Below are 20,335 nucleotides of genomic sequence, written 5' to 3'. Positions count from 1 at the left end.
GACTTGGGTCTAGGCAATATTTTCCTTTTCCTTTAAAATTATATTCTGAACATTTTTTCTTTCATGAAACTAATATTAATACTGGTGGGTTTTGCATATTAGACGATGCACTAGTTGCATCAAAACATTTCAACACCTTTTTTTCATGCCACTCAGCAGCAATACAAGCTGACTGCTCAGAAAAAGCAACTAAGGAACTATGAAAGGAGCCCCAAAGCTCTTCAACAGAAGCAGCAAAAGCTACATACTGGAAAAAAAGACAAAATACTTTCATGACCTTGAGGTTTTTTTTTTTTACTACTTTACTTGCTACCTGGAAAGAACCAACTCCACGGTCATGACCACCCAGATAAAGATACTGGCTATGGAAGCTCTGCTAGGAATACAAAGCCTTCTAACAGAAGACAGTTATAAAAATAAATACATTACTTAGGTTTTAGGTTTTTAAAAAAGTAGAATATTTTTTCCTGAAACACAATAGTACGTAATCTATATAGGTTATAAGGAACCTAGTTTTCTCTTTTACAAACAGAAAATCATTTATACTAGGTTTTTATTTCAAGCACACACTAAAATTATTATTCTTCACAAAAGAGGAAAGGGAGTGTCTGCCAATCAACATGACACGCTATTGAAAGACTGGCACTAATAGCTATGACAAGAGCAAACCTGTTTGAAGCAGAGCTGCTGCTGGCTTTTTTTTTTTTTTTTTTTTAAGTATACCAGCCATCAAAAATATGTTTTATCTGACTAGAAACCCAAGAAATATTCCACTACTGTAAAAGCTTATACTTGATTTGCCTATACCTAGCAATGACAGATTTTTAAGATTGTTTTAAATCACACCATGCAAAGCATTTTATTTAAACAGTGATAAAGACTAAGAACATAACTATTTCAAGAAAAAAGTTAAATATGCTTGCAAACAAAACCTCCATTCTTTGAAGGCTTTACTTAAGGTATGAATTACAAGTTTGCATAGGTGTTTCCATTATTTCATTGATAAATAGCATTCACTGATATTATGATTTTGTAGTTTAATGAATTCAGAGAGTATAACAGTAAACAGGTTTTTATTCTTTCTTTTTTCCTGATTCTTTAAAACTTTCTATTTTCTGCTAAAGAGTCAGAGGATGCAAAAGAAAGGATTAAAAAAATATAAAAGAAGAAAAGCACCAGGATACTTGTATAATTGCTATATTATCAGGTTATGTGTGTCCAATTCACATTCTGAATAAGTCTGCAGTTTCCACTCGGTCATACAGTTATACCTTGATAAAATCACATAATAGATCACACCATAACTTTTAGCAATCAATTTTTTCTCTTAATAATTTGATAAATGTAGCTGTCAAGTGGGATAAAGATCACAATTTTATTTGGGATTAACTATTTGAACTTTCAGAATTCCATTCATGAATATTGCAACTGTTACAACTGATAGGATCACAATTTTGTCTCTTGTTGATGATGTAATCATGTTGTGGGTTGCTAATACAGCCTTGTTTCTCAAAAGCTAAAGAAACTGAAAGAGAAACATGTGGAGAGCACAGCCTTTCGAAAGGTGCACTTAAAGTTTGGAAAAATATTTTTCAAACATGCATAAAAGAGATCTTCCGGTAAACTTTTCTCATTTTCAGCGCTCTCTTGAAACAATGGAAACATCCCGTAACTCTGTTCCCCCAATCTAACAAAGAAAAAAGCAGGATGTAGGCCCGGCTTAGCGAACAGATGATTATTTGAACCGTCTTTTCATCGATTTCAGACCTCAGGAGCCAATAACACAGTAAGGGAACTGCCAACCAACCAAACAGAATTTCATAAGGGTTCTTCAAACACCTGAAATAAGTAAATACATAAATGTACGTTCCAATGCATTTTATTAAGGATTTAACAACATACCAGAAAGAAACTGAATTTAAGTAGGTGCATCTCTCTATTCACACACAGGTACTTCAGGTTCAAAGAGAGTAAGCATTTAGCGCCCATGATGGGAATGTCCTCTCTATGAGAAAGAACAGTTTGGGGACTTATGTGTCTCCTCAGCTATCCCTTTGCAATCACAACACCTAAGCACTTTAGATTCACAAACACAACCCTTACCAACAGGCTGCAGATTAACACTGTTTTAAGATTTAAGAGCAGAAAGGACTATTAGATAATAGTCTGACTTCTGGTATATCAAAGTCCCTTAAATAACACTTAATTAGTTTTGCAGTGAACCCAGCAGCCTTGGGCCCTCCTAAAACCTATCCACTAGAAAGACATCCAGTCTTCTCAAGGCTCAAAGGAATGGAACAGGGATAATTTCTTCTGCCAGTTGCTGCCAGAATCCAATCGACCTCATATTTAAAGTGTTTGCACCTTGTTTCTCATTTCAATTTGTCTGACTACGCTTTCAGTAACTGATTTTTCTTAGGCTTTTCTCAGATAGATTAAGAGTAGCTCATATCTGATATTTTCTCCCTGTGAAGCAACTCATACACTATAATCAAGTACCTATCTATCATTTTGGTCATGAATTATGTAACTCTTCATGAGCACTGAGCGTTCAATCACCACGTAGGCAGCCAACTGCCAAAACACGATTGTCACGATCTTTGTTCTGCGGATGCTCAACCCCAGAGGCATCTATAATTTTCACGGAGGCACAGGCACACAAAGCTGTACTTCCACGCATGTCCCAGAGCATGTCTGTGTGGCGAGGGGACGCAGCTCACGCTTTTACTTCTGTCAGGACCCACAAGAGTAAGCGATCCTCCAGTCCCGCTCGCAGGGCCAGGGTGGCAGGCGCTCTCAGAGCACGCTGGATAACTTGAGCGCTTCACAAGCATAGTGTATCGCTTTCAAAGAAAAAACAGACTTACCAAAGAGTACAATGAATTGATTGCCCTTCTATAATTTTTTTTTTTTTAGAAAAGACTTCCAAGAAAGATTTTGTATGACTGCTAATCCTAAATTAAGTAAAATATCTCCAAATTTTCTGTTCAATGTCTTAAGCGTGGTTGGCTGTTGTGAAGCCATTCTTAAGCAAAAGCTTTGTGACTTGAAATACGTAGGCATTGCATGGGGAAACTTGGACAGAGCCAGTCCACTACGTCAGTCGCTCAGTGAGAAACTGGGTTATTCTGATTTCCTAGAGTAGCAACCATTCTTGGAGATTATGTTCACGTTTAACAGTACAGCACAGAGATAACGATACAGAAAAAAACCAATAGAACTCCATAACTTTCAACATGATCAGCAAAACAATAATGAGCAAACTGCTCGTCTTCTCTCTGAAGAGTTTTCTGCCTTACGGCCAGTTTAGTATCCACAGAAGACTACTACGCACACAGTGAGATGCCATGGTCTCTGCATCTATTGGAATAATGGAGATGTCAAGCCACAGATATTATGCTCTTTGTATATAAATAATGCACCATAGTAGTATCATAATGTTTATAAGACAAGAGCTCCTAAACGATGACCATTTAGTTCAAACCGAAATTATCACTACACCATGTGAGGTTGCTCCATAGCAGACAAAGCACTGAAAAAGACAGGCAGAGTACTGATCCCTTTCAAGTCCTACCACTGGCACAGACCCTTCCCCTGCCCCACTTGTCAAAGTATTCAGGCGCAGTTCAACTCAGTATTGAGATGTAGCATCAGCTGGAAGAAAAAACATATCCAAGACTCTTGGAAATGTAATATATACAAGAATCAATCCAACGATTTCTCCAGTTTACTTTGAGACTTGCCACACAGACAAGCCCACAGTGAGCAAATCAGAAAAAAATTTCTTATCAAATAATCTCATTTTTAAAAAAAGATCACTAAAATGACAGTCATCAACATGATAGGACAATTCATTTGTATTAACTTTTCATTTGTAATGTCAAAAAGTAATACGAATAGCTTCCATTGGAACCAGATTTCCATGACTAAAACATGAACTGCAGGATTCCTGAGCTTGCTAGTAAGCCCACTTCTGTTCTAGAACAACTATAAAATCTAAAAGTGTCTCAAATGAGATTTTTCAAAGACAATAAATGAATATTGTGGGTAATCAACAATCACTGCATTTCTGTCTTCTTTCAAAACAGAATTTCAGTTCCAACAAAGACTTTAAGAAAATGGGTCAGCGAATATAAAGAAACAGGCACAAAGCTCTTACAGAACAACACACAATGACATTTCAAAAATGGATTTGCTGAGTCTCAGAAAAATTAGAGGTTAAATGCATAAATTGATACTGAAGTGTAATCTAGCAAACTAAATCCATAATTTTATGTGCAGATGCATATATCTCTTTGTTGGTTTGTGTGCATTAAAGGCCTGCTGTTCAAATGCAGTGCAGTTCATAAGTTAAAGACAAAAGTATTCTCTAGATTTTTAGTGTTTTAAAATATATAATGGTACTTCATAAGGAATATAGTCATAGAGCTAAATTTGTCCCTCCATGACAGAGCCTACAACAAAAAGAGGAAAGAAAGTCTGAAGATCTGTTTTTCTGGCATTTCCATGTATCAGTTCCTCACATTATACAGGATTTCAAAGATGCAGAACAGAAAGTGCTATCACCGATCAATTACAATATCGTCTTTACTCATGTAGAAGCTAACTTGGTTTGCCTTTCACCATCCACAGCCTCTCCCTTAGAAACGTAGGTTCTTCCAGCTCTTTACTGCCACTACCCCATAAAGCAGGATAGTAGTTGCCAAAGAAAGCTAAACAGAAATTAGTATTAGAGCATTATATTACAAAGAGCATTAACTTTGAACTAGAAATCCAACTGATGATTAATTCCACAGATGAGAAATAGACTGGATTTCTACTCCCAGCCACATCCTAAAGGTAGCCTGCAGCTCCATTCTTGGTGGGTTGCAGTGAAGGAATTTCTGACTGGTCCCGGGAAGGGGCTGGAGTTTGCATCTGTCTCTTTGCCAGTGATGAGACTTATTCTATTTCTACTCTGCTCAAAGAAGCAAAGGGGCTGGCTTTCCCGTTACAAAGCAATATTAGAACACAAAAGACAGACAAATATGTTTAAGTTAAAAAATTGATCTTGTATGACATCTTCATACTCCTATCACCCTAAAGGGTTCTGGGTCATGTTGTGGATTCTCTGTGGGTGCAGCCAATGACCAAGAAGTAATCAGTAACCATGAACCAGCCACAGAACAAATCTTCTTTTGATAAGGAATGTTAGCCAGGGCACAGGAGTTATCCCTTCATTCCTCTAAAAATCTTCCCTAAAACCTTTCACTCTCAGATGTCCAGCAATCAGAAATGGATTGAACAGACGACATGAAAACACCTTTAATTTAACTCTGATGTGAATGCACAACTGTCACCTATGTCCCGCTTTAATAGTGCTTCTTCCTAAAAGGAAAATACAGTATCGCCCTTTTACCGATGGGATTATGCAAACAATATTTCAACACATTTTTGTTGTATACCAATTCTAGGCTAGCCTGGCAATAATTAGGTGATAACCAGTTCTTGCCACTACTAATATGCTTGTACAGCACAAACATTGCCTGTTTAGCACAAGGGGATTTCTCCAGTATAAGAATGAATGTATAGAAAATAGATATCATTAGTATACAACACATTGATGACAGTTCTCCTGTGTTACCAAGACAAACAAGTTGAATAGTTTCAACCACAGCATGCTGCAATGAGCAATTCATTTACCTAGATACAGTCTCGAACAAGTAACGTGAAAACTTAAACAGATTTTGTAATTTTGGAAAAATGTTAGTGATTCTACCAGTGTTATATCTATCTGTGTTATGTCTGTACATCTGTCTACTGAAAGCTTTTTAAGTTTTCATATTATATTAAGTGGAATTATTGTAGTAAAAATCCAGCAGCGTCTGGATTTAAGCTCCGAGTTGAATATTCATTCACTTTAGTGAGAACTACAGTGAAATGTGATCAGTTTTCTGACCTATTTTGAAATTGGTATTCCGCCAACTGGCATTTTGTTTGCACATCCAGATATTATCCACCATATGCTGACATGACATGATGATTGGTTCCAAAATGAAGTGGAAGACTTGGCAAATAGAAATATATGGTACAAATAATACACTGCCTCTAGTCAGGAAAGCAAGCAGTCATTTTGAGAAGACTGAGAGGTTTTAAAAGAACTCAAATGTACACACTGCGCAGAGCTGAATGAAAGCTCTCTAGGTCATGGTGTTTTTTTTTTACAGGTATAAGGGGCTCAGAAAATTATGAGATGAACAACTTTGAGAAGAAGATTCAAATCTGACACAGCAGTATTAGTAGTAGTACTTCAATGGAAGATTAATTTGCATCTTAGGGAGATTTTGGCCCACATAGCTTTCTCCTCCTCTGGATTCCCCGACTCTTGCTTCTCGCCATCTGTTCTTTGTTCCCACTGCTCTGACTTGTCTTCCCACGCAGTGATGTCTAAGTTATCTGACTCTCCTGAGTTAAGATCACACTTCATTCAAGCTCCAGACTAATTTTATATTATTTCTCCTAACCTCACACCACTGAACTCTTATTTTTCTCCTAACTTGATGCTCCTATTAAACTTCTGCCTTATACTCTGAACCACAGAATCTCTAAAAAAAAAAAAAAAAATCTTATTCCTAAACAGGAAGCACCCCAACATTTTTTTTTTAATCGCTGTTTTTGTTTTGCATTCCTCCAGTGGCTTCCAATTGTGTGCTTACTAATGTAAAGCCTCAAAACACACATGTAAGTCATTGATTGATCTCTGCTGTTCTGTCTTTTAATGTTGAACTCTGCTTCTTTTGTAATGAAATCGAAGAATTTTGAAAGCAGCATATTAATTTGCCACTATATCTCCTAAGGAATTTTGTTTTTCTGTTCTTGGGGGTGGGCAGAGGGACTTAATACAAACGTTAAAAAAATATTTCTCTATGAAAGTTCAACTAGATTTCAAAATGAGGCATCTAAATAGCACGCATTTCTGATGTTTACGTATTGACCTGCAACTTTGCTTGTGAAACATGAATGGATTTCAGTGCTTAATGCATAACCTTCACCCTTGCGAAAACATGAAGAGGACTAAGCCCATTTTAAAATCATGTTTTTCTTCAGAATAAATGATAACATAACAGCTAGATTTCTTCTTGCAATCATTTAAGCATGCTCATATAAAAAAGAGAAGAATTTGTAAGCAAAGGGAAGAATGACCTTACCAGCATGCAAGTATGCAAGATCAGGATTTTCAATATCTGGGTGTAGTTCTTTCAAGTGGTTACGAAACTCCACAGGGATATTGGTTCCATAGTCACATTTAGGACAGTTGTACATTTTCACTCCTTCATGCTTTCCTGTATGCAAGATATGTTTACGGATATTTTCAGCACAGTTAGACCTAAAAAGCAATGAAAAAAAGAAATAAGTTATACAGCAATTTTTCCCTACTAGTCATTCAAATAAAACCTAGTATTATAACAGAAAATGAGTAATCATTACTCATTTTTCACTATCTGCCCAATTTTTGCATCCTCTTAGGTTTTGCATAAACGTTGTCCATTTCATAAAGGCTCCCAAAGCTGTTTCAAGTTAACTGAGCAATACATCTGAAGCAGGAACATTTAAAAATGAACAATTTTTTACATCTACAAGAGTCTTACGATTTTTATTTTTCTTGAGAGCAGTTAGTGATGGACAGAAATTCAGCAAAATCTTTAACTTAGCAAAGCTGAAATGCACAGATGCCTACAACATTCCCAACGGAGCTCACATGAACGTTTCCTACACAGTTCCTAGATTCCATAGATGTTGTTTGAATGATTTTTGTAAGGATATTCCACCAACTCCCATGCCACCTTATGAACTGTTCCAAGAAGAGAGAATTGAGTTGTTCAAGTTTATACCTTTTTGAAAATACACACAGATTATGATTTATATCTTAAATACAGCTTTTGCGGAAGCAGTGGAGTTTGCATGCATAGAAGTCAAAATACATATACAATTAGTTTTATGTATTGCAAAGAAATGCTTCTAATGACATTTTCTTAGAAAAAGATCTTGCACTTCTTTTATCCACAGAGATCCATGATATGACACTAATTTTTAATCTCCACTCTTTAAAATTTTGCAGTCTCATTCCAAAATGATTCTGCAATAGAACTTTCTACTTCTTAAAGTCTGTGAAGAATCCCATATAAAATACACTGCTGCTTCATTTATTTCAATCAGAAATAACTATTATATTTATCCTGAATCAAAATAATGGCCTGTGTACAAATTTTTTTAGACTACCTTAGTACTGGACCCTATCAATATTGTCAAACTAAGAACAGTAATTCAGTTTAACTGAAAAAGTACAAACACTCAAGTGAACTTTTTAAATAAATAATACTCCAGAAATATTCAAATAAGACAACAGTAGTATTTTGAGCAACTGATTGTTTACTTGTCACTGTTAGAAATACCACAGTAACAGGCACCCAAAAAAAGGACCCCCAAAATAAACTAGAAGTAGCAGCTTGAAGTTCTGTTGGTGTGCTTGTCTCTCCCTTGGAGATGGTCATAGTAAAGCTGGTATCTGCCTTACGGTGTTGCCAAAGCTCACCCTCTGTCATGTCCATCTGCTATATACCAGTACAATGATCAGACTCCTGAGAATGTCAGAGAAGACACTTATGTCCACTGAAAAATACGGGAAATATTGGTCCTCAGCATCTTTCAGGATTCAGTCCTAAAAAAATTACAATCCTTATAAATATTGTTAAAAAGAAACATGTACTTTATTAAAAAAAAAGGATAGTGCATACTGCAATGAAAGCAGAAGACAATCTGGTAACCTTCTATCAAGGGTTATACTTGAAAGGGCAGTGGATTAAAGCCGAGCATACAAATCTGAAATAAAATATCTGTGTCCTTTTAGCTCAGCTCTCATACTATGTTAAGGAAAGATATATAACTTTTTACTTTGAAATATTTCTATGAAATATATAAAGGATCTATGGAAACCTACGTAAGAGTTGTGAAGAAAAGCCAGCCTGTTTAAGTCATAAAAGGCCAGTTCTATCTCCTTTGATTCGTGAATTTGCTCCAACCACTTTAAACCGAGCAATCCTGAAGTTTCATTTATTCAGTCATCAGTAAAAATCTATGACCAAACGTGCCAAGATACTGATATATTCATCATGGGAAATAAAATTTAAAAAAAAATGAGGCCAAAAAGGCTTAATCAGAAATGAGGAATATGAGATCACAAGGCATTACAAATGGCATCTCCTATTAGGTTGCAATGCAGCAACTGCAATCATAACATCAACCATGAAGGTAACAACTGGCAAATCCAAGCAATTTTGAAGCCAAATAATACCTTTAAATATGACATGACAAAAATGTACTGCATATAAAATGTTTAATTATTCAGTATGCTTTGACTGTCTGTTTTATTAGAAGTCTTCTCCTGAGTACTATACAAGCATGTTGTTATATGTCTGACACCAAAAAAGCCCACCAAAACTCTGTGTATGTGTGTACTTAGATCACTTCATCTCATATGTTTAAACACAGAGGTCTGTGATTTTGAACAGCACTTTCATTTCATTTCAGCATTTTCATTAAAGCTATGCCACGATAAGCATCTAACTAAAATATTGTAGTGTTGCAACAGTGGTGATAGTTAAGCATTTGATAGGATTTGTGCTACAAAAATTACTTCCAGGAGTTTATAAACTTTGAAATAAATATTCTCTTTGTTCTGAAATTTGGCAACATAGAGCCTAACCCAAAAGAAACTGTTTGAGTAAAGTCTGGTGTTTGAGTTCCACTCTGAATTACACCCATGAACAAATTGATGCAGTTTTTAGAGGCTAGCCTGTGTTCCAGTAAGACTAAACCAGAGGTTTCCAAGTTAAATTACTATTTCTTAATGTAAGCATGCTTTCATCCTTTTGATCCGTTTTCCACTGTGAAAATAAATGTATATATTTCTGGCAATTTTTCCATGCTCTGCAATAACTGGAAGGGTGCTCATTAGAGAGATTTAGTTAGTCTAAAGCTATAGTCTATGGGTTTGTATTTAATGTTGATGTAGAGAAGCACAACAGAAATTTGGTTTTTATTTAATGTCTTGCAGTGCGTCTTATCAGACATGAATAAATGTTTGAGACCCAATGCAAACCCCACAACAATTTCATTAAAGGGAAGTCAAAGGCCCGTGCAGAGTTTTCAGTGTCCTCTCAGTGCTATACATGGTGAAAGAGGAGATGGGATGTGTTCCTAAGGCACGCTGCAGATGAACGAGAAATGTGAGGAGCTGAAAAGCTCAGCCCATACTTCCCATACAACAAGCCTGTATGACTTCCTCCATCAAAACCTGGTATCTTGGGAAGCGTGCAGGCCTACTTTCCCACTGCACAAGTCCGTGTAACCTCCCACATTTGTGTAAAGGACAACGCTGTGAAGTTGCTTCAGACAAAAGGAAAACCTCTTTTGGATGAAGATGAAAAAGGGCTTTCACCTCTAATGTTCATCGCACAGCGATGCGTTCACATTGCTGTTCTAACTGCACATTTCATGTTGCCATTAGAAGTCCATTCCTACCAACCAGTTACCTGTCTTTCTTTTGCTGCTCTTAATAAATTAAAGGTTGTTGTATATTTAAATATCATAAACTGGAAATGACTTGTCAGTTGTAAAATGATACTTTAGTCACAGAATCACAGATTGGTTGAGGTTGTAAGGGACCTCTGGAGGTCATCTGGTCCCACCCCCCGGCTCAAGCAGGGTCACTTAGAGCCAGTTGCCCAGGACCATGTCCAGACAGCTTTCAAATATCTCCAGGGAAGGAGACTCCATAACCTCCCAGGGCAACCTCCCAGGCCAGTGCTCGGTTTCCCTCACAGTGGAAAAGTGTTTCCTGATGTTCAGAGAGAACCTCCTGTGCTTCAGTTTATGCCCGCTCCCTCTGATCCTGTCACTGGGCACCACTGAAAAGAGCCTGGCTCCATCTTCTTTACATCCTCTCTTCAGGTGCTTATGCATGCTGATGAGATCACCCTGAGTTTTCTCTTCTCTAGAGTGAAGAGTCCCACCTCTCTCAGCCCTTCCTTATTTGAGAGATGCTGTGGTGCCTTCATCATCTTAGTGCTCCATTGCTGGACTCCCTTAAGTATGTCTATGTCTCTCTTGTACCAGCAGAACTGGACACAGCCCTCCGGGTGTGGTCTCACCAGTGCTGAGTAGGGGGGAAGGACCACCTCCCCCTACCCACTGGCAGCAATCCTCCTAATGCAGCCCAGGATACAGTTAGCCTTCTTTGCCAAAATGGCACGTTGGTGGCCCGTGCTCAACTTAGTGTCCACCAGGAACTCTGGTCCTTCTCTACACAGCTGCTTTCTAGCTGGTGAGCCCCCGGCACATACTAGTATGCAGGGTTGCTCCTCCCAGGTGAAGGACTTGTGACTTTCCCTTGTTGAACTGTATGAAATTCCTGTCAGCCCATTTCTCCAGCCTGTTGAGATCCCTCTGGATGGCAGCAAGACCCTCTGGTGTAACAGCCACCCCACCATTCTCAGTTTTGTGTCACGGGCAATCTTGCTGAGGGTAGACTCTGATCCGTCATCCAGATCATTAATGAAGATATTGAAAAGGACTGGACCCAATACTGACGCCTGGGGTACGCTGCTAGTTACTGGCTTCCAACTAGACTTCAGGCTACTGATCACCATGCTCTGTGCCCAGCTGTTCAACATGAACAATGTATCCAAAAAAGATTTAAGTTACTTTTGATATCATTGTAAATTTGTAAGCAAATCTCAAAATATTGATAACTACCTATATAGGAACAGGATACCACACCAAAAAAGCTAGGTAGGTATTATAACTGAGAATAACACTCAGCTTCCAATGGACGTCTCCAGTGGCACCCTTCCACAAGGAGGCTCAAGGCTTCTCCACCATAGGGCCTGAAGCAAACTTCCCTATTCCAAGGATGAGAACAAAACTGTTTATTCAAGTTTTCAGTGGTGACTGTGCTTGAGCAGGCATCATCCATTGAGTGAGAAGGAAGCCCAATGCCACATGCCACAACCCTCCACGCCCTCGTCTGCTGCTTAGCAGCATTGATCCACTTTGCTGGGAGAGTGGAATGAAGTGGAACATTAGGAGTAACACAAAACACCCAGACATTTTGTCAGCGTAAGAAGCTGTTGCCTTTGTTTACTTTGCCTTCCCTCTCCCATTGCCTCTCTCCTATCCTTATATACATACACCAGTTCTGCTACCAAAAAATAGGGCATTGTGCTAAAAGCAAGAAACAGAGCACCTGGTCTACAGAACACCGGGAAAATGCAGACTCCTAGCACATGGGGCAAAAGTTCTCATGAATCCCTTCCTCCTAAAGCCAGATAATACTATTGCTCCTCTAACCCCTAAAAATAGTATAACTCTGCCCCTTTGAAGACATTTTCTCAGTTGCATTGGCAAGCTATAGTGTGCCACTGACCAGATTCCTCAGCAAAACTAGGTCTACCCCATTGAAACCATCAGCACTAGCAGAGCAGGCAGCAGAGGTGGGAGTTCAAAGCCAGCAGCAGGCAAACACGGGTGGAACGATGAGACTTACAGCAAGTTTGTGCCAGAACGGTCAGCCTGAAGGTCTCCGCTGTGCGTGCTGGCTGTGGTCACCGCTCCCCCACCATCTCTTCCCTCTCTCCCAGCTTGCAGGGCTCAGCCAGCCCGCCTGCCCCACCAGCACATGCTGCAGGAAGGCAGGGCTTTGGGCACCCCTCTGCTTCCCCACGCAGAAGGTCTCAGCCCTGCCCTCATGGCGAGATGCAGGGGTCGACTCTGCCCCCCTCCCAGCCAGCAATGCTGGTTTAAGCAGCCCTGGTAACCAGCTGAATTTGGCAGCTAACTGCAGAAGCTGTGGCTGCCTGATACCAGAGCGATTTGCTGTCCTCATCTTTTATGTGGCATTTCAGATAAAAATCATGGAGTAAGAGAAATTCATAAAACACCTTCTATTAATTCTGAATTTGTCCGTGCAGAATAGGAATGCTTCCATATTTTCTAAGGGTTTTGTTCCCAAGAATAGATTAGCATTGTATTCAACAGCTAAATGAAATACAGCAGGAAGCAACCTATTTTTATTAAGATGTTTTACTAATAGCGAACTGAAATTAGAACACTCTTCCATTATGCAGTGCCAGACGCTTTCAGAAAGATGCGTACTGCAAGACACGGAAATAGAAGGTTTAGGAGGTGCAAACGAGGCAAAATGTTAATTATCTAACCCACTAAGTTTTAAAAATTTTAGCACCTTGTAGGGCTCTTATTTGCACTAAATAAACCTTTTTCAAAAGGTTTTCTCCAGGACATCAGGTACAAACATTCTCCCTCTGCAGAGAAATTCATACAGCCTAAAGGACTTATGGCAGCTCCATGGATGTCACTATTTACCACATAGAAACACAGAGTGATACAGCTGGCCGAGTGAAGAGATTTCTATTTTTCCCCTGTTCGTCAGTATGAATCAAGTTCACTCTCATATGGAGAGCACTCTGAGGGTCTTCTGCACTGTTTATGCCCTGTTACGCAACCTGCAAAGAGTACACAGAATTGCAGTATTTTGATAGAAAAACAGCAACGTTCCCAGATACTTTCTTCCAGAAATAAAAAGTTATGAAGAAAGCAAACTTCTCATGAAAGCAATATGTATCATTGTAGATTCTTCATCTCAGTTATTCACCAAAAATTTGCCTGTGTTACTTTCACAGAAAACATCACCTAACTTGGGAAACCGTCTTTAACTCAAAACTGCAATAAGGTAATTGCACTACAAAAGAAGAGCCATAGATTTTTTTAGAAACGCTAAGTCATACGGAACATTGAGCTTGACCTCATGAATAGCACAGTTCATAAAAAGTTTGCCCAGCAATTCTTTCCTAAAACCCTACCTCTTTTTGGTACTAAAATATGAGTTTCAGAGACACTTAGAAATCCGATGGAAAGCAACAGGAAATCCATTGTAATCACAGGCATATTACTCTATAGTTTATCGCTCTCACTATTACAAACACTCGTATTTCTTGTATTTCTTCATCCAGCTAACAGATCGTGTTACATTTCCAACACATCTTGCTCAGCTGAAGGATCCTCTGCCACCTGGACCTCTAGAGGATGAGCTACAGAGACCCAGTTCCTTTCATCTCACTCGGGGAAACCATCAGATTCTTCCTAAACTCTTTTCAGTTGTAAAAATTGCTTTAAGCTTTGAGTACTAGAGCACATTTCGCACCAATGCTGCATAGATAGATGCCATGACTTTCCCCATGCTCGGTGTTCTCCAGTTCCAGCCAGGAGTTCTGGGAGCTCCTGTTCATTCATTTATATGCAGGAACCTTTCAGGTTTTTTTCAATGTTACTGCTTCCCAAAATACAACCCTTGTAGCCTGCCTTTATTTCTTACTTGCATTAAACCATATGAAAACTAGCATTCAGGAGAGTGACAGTAAACAACCTAATGGGCAATATTTTCTTGACAGGAAAGAAACAAATACCTCAATCTGTGGTAATTACATTATACAAACAGGCTTATTCAATCAAAACCTTCACAATGATAGTCACTCTGCCCAACTTCTACTAAGCAGAAACCCAGACAAACCAACCAACCAAAAGTTCTTCCCAGCATACTCAAGATTTATCTACATTTCTGTTTTAAAGTAAAATAAACTGATTGCCAGTTAACTCAAACTAGCTACAACTTCATACACAACCTGCATACACCACTAGCACTCAGTTCAGACCACAAGTCTAAAACTTAAAGTACTGGCTTACCTCCTCAGTGCCACAGCTCAATAGAGTATGGCACAAGAAATATGAAAACCCAGAAAAATATCATGGCCAAAACCACATTCTGAAATGTGTTAAAACATTATAAAACCGTAGTAACTATAACACATTAATACACATATATAACATATCTATGTGCGCATATGTATGTGAGAAGTGTGGTATATTTTCTGAGTCTTCTTACTACTAACTTGCACCTGAGTTACTTTGTCCTTGCTATTTTCATTTAAAAGCAAAAATCCTAACTTTTATTTAGATTTTTAATGACTGGGGGAAGAAACACATAAATACAAGTGCTAGTGCTCTGCAACCTCCCTCAATTATCAAGTAAGTTACGATACTAGTGCCAGAATTAGCAGCGTACAGCTCCATGTGTACTCAGGAGGTCAACCACAACGCACCCTGTGTCAGCTCAGTTCTGCCCATGTCACCGCCGGCAAACACTGTTCTATACTATTCATGAAGACCGCTAGTGGACAGTGGCAACAAACTGCCAGGGGACGGCGACGTCTCTACCACTATACCTGTTTCTGCAGTGAACACTGCCCACAGATGATGCTTTTCAACCATACCAAGCTAAGCTGACTGAAATATGCAGCCACAGTGTCATAAAAATGCATGCCCTACAATCTGGTGGCCACTTGTATTGCCACATTTTACATGTACTGCCATGTATTGCATGTATTGCCACTCAGAAAATATGAAGTAGCCCATAAAAGAGAGTGCACTACATTTACATGTTTTAATGAGATTTTATGATACAGTCAGTTTCACAAAGAAAATAATAAAAATGTATTTGGGATTTATTCTGACAGTATTATAGTAACACAGGGATAATAATTGGAATGTTTTCTGCTTTTCTATATTTATAGCTTTGCATTTTTTTCTGTAATGATCTATTTGTTATGACATACAGTATGTGTGACAGATGTCCAATGCTGGCTGCTAAAAAGTAGCAGAGCCCTGTAGCGAAGCAGCAAAAACTTGTGCGTCAGCACTGGAAATGATGGGAGATTGATAATTACTGCTCGTGTCTCAGCTCCATTTAGCAGACTCGCATGTCCAGATTGTAATCTGGCCACTGATCCACTGCTATATTTACATTGTATTGGAATAAAAAATTACCAATTTCAAATAATTGATCATTACAAATACGTGTGCTAGAGGAAGTTGATTACGATAGCCAAAATGCACGCTTTTAAAGGCAAATTCAGAGTAACTGGAGCTTCTGCAGGGAAATAAGAAGTGATGTACTCCAGTCTTGTTTAAATCCAAGGAATCTGTAAAGCCAGTTAAAACCCTGCATGCTGAACAGCAACCAAAGTATCAAACCAGTGCTGGCATATAGATTCACTCACAAATGTTTAGCTCTAAAAAAAAAAAAAAAAAAAAAAAAAGAGGCTTAGTTCACAACACTTCACAACATAAAGAAAACCTGATTTTTGCAGAAAAAAATGATCTCGGATTCCAAGGAAATAAAGGCTTCCTGCCTTAAATGCTTTCATGAATTCTGCTTTCTAAAGGAAGAGAAAGAAATAAAGAGGAACCTTTTAGAGAGAAACCTGCAAATTATGTCCAAACTACTAGACTTGGGAGGAGCAGGTGGAAAGAGTGCAGAAAGGCAGGGGATGTGCCTCAGATCTCAACCCGGGCTGTGGTCCCCATTGCTCCCGGAGGTGCCGCGCAGAGCTGAGCTGCTCAGCTGCTGAGTCTGCCTGAGTAGCTCTTTGAAGTGAGCCACAGTGTCTCCTTCTAACTCACTAGAGTGAGAAAAAAAGAAAAGCAAAAACAAAAAAAGCAATTTTTTTCCACAGGACTGATCTGCTACTGAAAACTCGCCATAGCATTTGCTAGGACTCCTGGCTTCTGCCTTGCTGCAGGCAGAGCGGGTTCTGTCATGGACTGGCTCGAGGGCCCTCTGGATCTGCCTGCCCGCAGCGCGTGAGGGATGCAGGTCTGCTGTGCACAGTGCACTGCTGCACCTTGTCAGCCAAGGTTTAAGTGGCAGAAATAGCAGGTGGAGTTCATCTATTTCCCAGTAACTGAGAATAATCACTCCATTGTTCATGGGCTTCCTCCCTCCCCCTTTCCTTTCTTGCTGGAGCAGATGGCATAAAAGAGAAGTTGGTCTGAGAAACAGCATCTCTGCAGCGGTGTAAGGATGGAGACTGGGCTTTAAGTATCACAGGCCCTGATTTAGCAAGGCACTTACGCACTTGTGTACCTTAAGTACAAGCAACCCCATTGACTTCAAAAGAATGACTCACAAGTTTAAATTTATGTACATGATCAAATACCTTGCTGAAATGAGGCCATGGAAAGCATCCATTTTTTTAAAAAGCTGGGATTAATTTAATTGAAGACACACTCTTCCTTTCAACATCAATTTTTCCCCCTATTGTACTTCTTTTAATGACCACATAAAGTAACTGAACAATTCTGTAGAGTCTGTTTGTATATCTTCAGGAACCCATAAAGTATTTTCACAAATTTAAAAGTGCAGATCGAGCCTAAGAAAGGGTGTAGAGTCTATAGGCTGCACATGACAAAACTGGACTCCTAATGTTGCTGGAGTTGGAAATGACAGTGCCAGACCCTAAAGGCTGCCTGTCAATCTCCGACGCAGATGGCACTTCTTCCAACTGGCCTTTGTGTCAGTTCCTTCAGCCATTTTAGTGACAACACAGCTCCCCAGAGGGCAGATCCTGTTGCTTTGCAGCATGGATTCATACCCAGGGCACTGCGGTCTGTACGATCTCTGCTCAAAGTACGGGTTTTTTTGAATGCTAATACGTTGCCTCTTCTTGCCCTGTCCCAGTCCCAACCCCCCCATGCAAATAGAGATGGTAATTTTCTTTCTCATTTCAAGTGTTCCAATTTATCAATGGAATAAGCATTAATTGTCTGAAAGATTCACTTTTGTTATGCATGCCAAAAGTATATATAAAATCCCTGCTAATAAAATTTGCAGATGACACTGTAATTGGTAGCATGATTAATAATGATGGCACTGCAGTCATACAGAGCGAGCAGAACTGTTTCACAAGCTGGGCCTGTTCAATCAAAACGTGTACACACACAGCTGCACGTTTGGCTTCACACCTTTGCACAGCGCCTGCAAGTAACTCACAGAATGCCACAATGCTGTGAAAAAGCTGTGACATCGAAAATGATTTAGGGATTAGTGGACCAGCGGTTTAATGTGAGCTTCCAGTGTGATGTTATAAGCATAAAGGTCCCATGTCAGCTTTAGGTGTATAAGCAAGGAAGTAGCAAGCAAATGTAAGGATGTAATGTTCTTTTTATGAGACTGGAGAAACTAGTTCTGGAATATCTACTTCCTATATTACTGCCTACATCTTAAAAAGGAAACAAACAGTCAAAAAATTACTATAAATAGAAATAGAAGTTAAGGGAGAAAAAACATTTAAATTTTAAAAATTCTGGTTTTCCTATTACATTTGAGCTTGGGGCTAGAGTAACTTACCAAGGAATAAATGTGTGATTAAGGGACACCTTTACTTAGAGAAAATCTGTAACAAAACCAAAACCAATGACTACAAATTACAGTGAAATTCAAAGGAGAAATAAAGCACAATTTCTTCAGCACTTACAGCAATTAACCTTTCACACAAGAGTAGTGCGTTCTCCAACTTTGGATGTTTTCAGATCAAACCTGAATGTCTTTTCAGAAAATAAAATTTAGTCAAACACAAGAGGCTTCGTACAGAGCAAACTGGAAAAAAACTATGCAGTTTGTTTTATGTAGAAGGTCAGACCAGCTGAGCTTAAGGCTTTTTCTGGGCTCAAAGTCTACAAGAAGTACAGCTTAAGTCTGAAAAATGTCATTGTGAGGTCAGACATTTATTGTGTTTCCATGATGTCATGGAAATTTGTGCAGTCTGCAAATTAAAATATACTCTTCCCGGTTGTCAATACTGCAAAACCATCTAACATTCTGAAAGTCAAATTTGGTTCTTTAGTTGGAGGTATGATTGATTATCCGATCTAAAATCTGCCTTGAAAGTATATATCAGAGAAACATCATTCTCTTCAGATTATGTCCTCCTAATGCCATTGTCTGCACAAATATAAGTAAATGCAGCATTTGGCTCTGTACTTTGAGCTTACTTCACAGTCATCATTCATCCTAGGAAAACTGGTTTTAAGAGTAGGGAGAAAGAAAAACTTAATTTTTGTTCCTACAAGAGTATATTTGCCTACAAGGACACCCCACTGCTCAGTAAGAAATTGCAGTTTTCATGTAACTAGGTTTTCACAGTAGACCTACACATCAAGTTCAATGTGCTGTATACTTCACCAAGAGATGCCGAAATGGAACACTGTTGAATGAAAGCACTGACCTATGTATTTGACTTACCTAGCATACCTAGTGCATATATGCAGAGTAAAATGTATAAGATAGTTTCTAGCACTTCTACTTCAGCGTATTCAAAGTCCCAAATAAGTTCTTGTAAAAGTATTAGCTTAAAACTGGACCACCCAGAACAGATAAATTATTATTGTTCTTTCAACTATACACAACTATGTCTAAATATTAGACACAGTATTTTAACTAGATGAGAAATTATGGCAACACTGTGAATCTATTGACTGAGAAGAATAGGAATTGCCTGATGGATATTTCTGCAAAAAGCTGATCTAGTACCCAAGAAGAAAAAAAAAAATTCTAAACACCAAGGAAAAGCCTTCTGAATGCCACTGAAATTCCATCACATTGAAGAATTTTAGACCAATGCCAAATAAATTATTCTATAATCATGTATGCAAAGGTTCTGTCTTAAAAAAAAAACAACAAACGCATAAAAATAAAGCCAATGATATTACATGAAAATGAACTTTTATTTAGTATAGATGGTGTTATGGACTTGCCTTTATCCCCACAGAGGGTTAACGGTTAACATGAAAAGAGGCAAAAAAATGGTAAAATATGAAACTTGTCTTTGGCTTCATCTTTCACATTCCTGTATCATACTACAGAAGAAACTAATGAACTTGCACATCTTTGAAAGCCCTTTGGCATGCTTCTTCCTTCACCCTTAACTCTGATCCTTGCTGATCTTCCCTGACGTGTGTGCCAATTTTACTGGTATAATATGTGCACTTTTATTAGTTGTGTTCTGATGATTTCTACTGAGAGATACTTAAAGCTTATACAAGTCAAAAACTATTTTATCACTTCTGAAGAAAACTAATAGGGCAGAGTCACTGAATGATAAGAGAGAGAGACCACTGAATTTATTTAATAATCTGTGTCCATTTCATAAAAATGGCCTATGTAATCCTTTTAAAAATAATAACCTGTTCATTTCAGACCTTGCACAATGCTTCTCTTTGTCCCTTGTAAGTCTCTCAAATGTCTTATTTTAAAGGAATATATAGTACTCCCGGAAGACATTTTCCCATTTCTATTCTCTTCAACTCCTGTGAGCCCTTGTTCTGTGTGATAAGGCAATCTCCTTCGGGATCTGAGCTGTGTAGTTTCGCACCACGAGTGACAAGG

At 38.6% G+C, this 20,335-nt stretch overlaps 1 protein-coding gene across 3 annotated transcripts in view; it reads right to left on the bottom strand.

Annotated features, from left to right (window-relative positions):
- ZNF407 (zinc finger protein 407) overlaps positions 1 to 20,335 on the bottom strand; it is a 345,517-nt gene that overhangs the window by 89,376 nt on the left and 235,806 nt on the right. For 2 of the 3 annotated variants that reach the window (XM_075416574.1, XM_075416573.1), the window contains exon 8: positions 7,188 to 7,366. In XM_075416574.1, coding sequence (XP_075272689.1) covers positions 7,188 to 7,366 — 179 coding nt within the window. Of the gene's footprint in view, positions 1 to 2,702; positions 2,844 to 7,187; positions 7,367 to 20,335 lie in introns of those variants that run through there. The other variant, XM_075416575.1, reaches the window with a different exon arrangement.

The sequence above is a fragment of the Opisthocomus hoazin genome, chromosome 3, assembly GCF_030867145.1.
Source record: "Opisthocomus hoazin isolate bOpiHoa1 chromosome 3, bOpiHoa1.hap1, whole genome shotgun sequence".
In the NCBI taxonomy this organism is placed as follows: domain Eukaryota; kingdom Metazoa; phylum Chordata; class Aves; order Opisthocomiformes; family Opisthocomidae; genus Opisthocomus; species Opisthocomus hoazin.
Note: the sequence above shows the minus strand (reverse complement) of the source record. Positions and strands in the feature narration are given on the sequence as shown.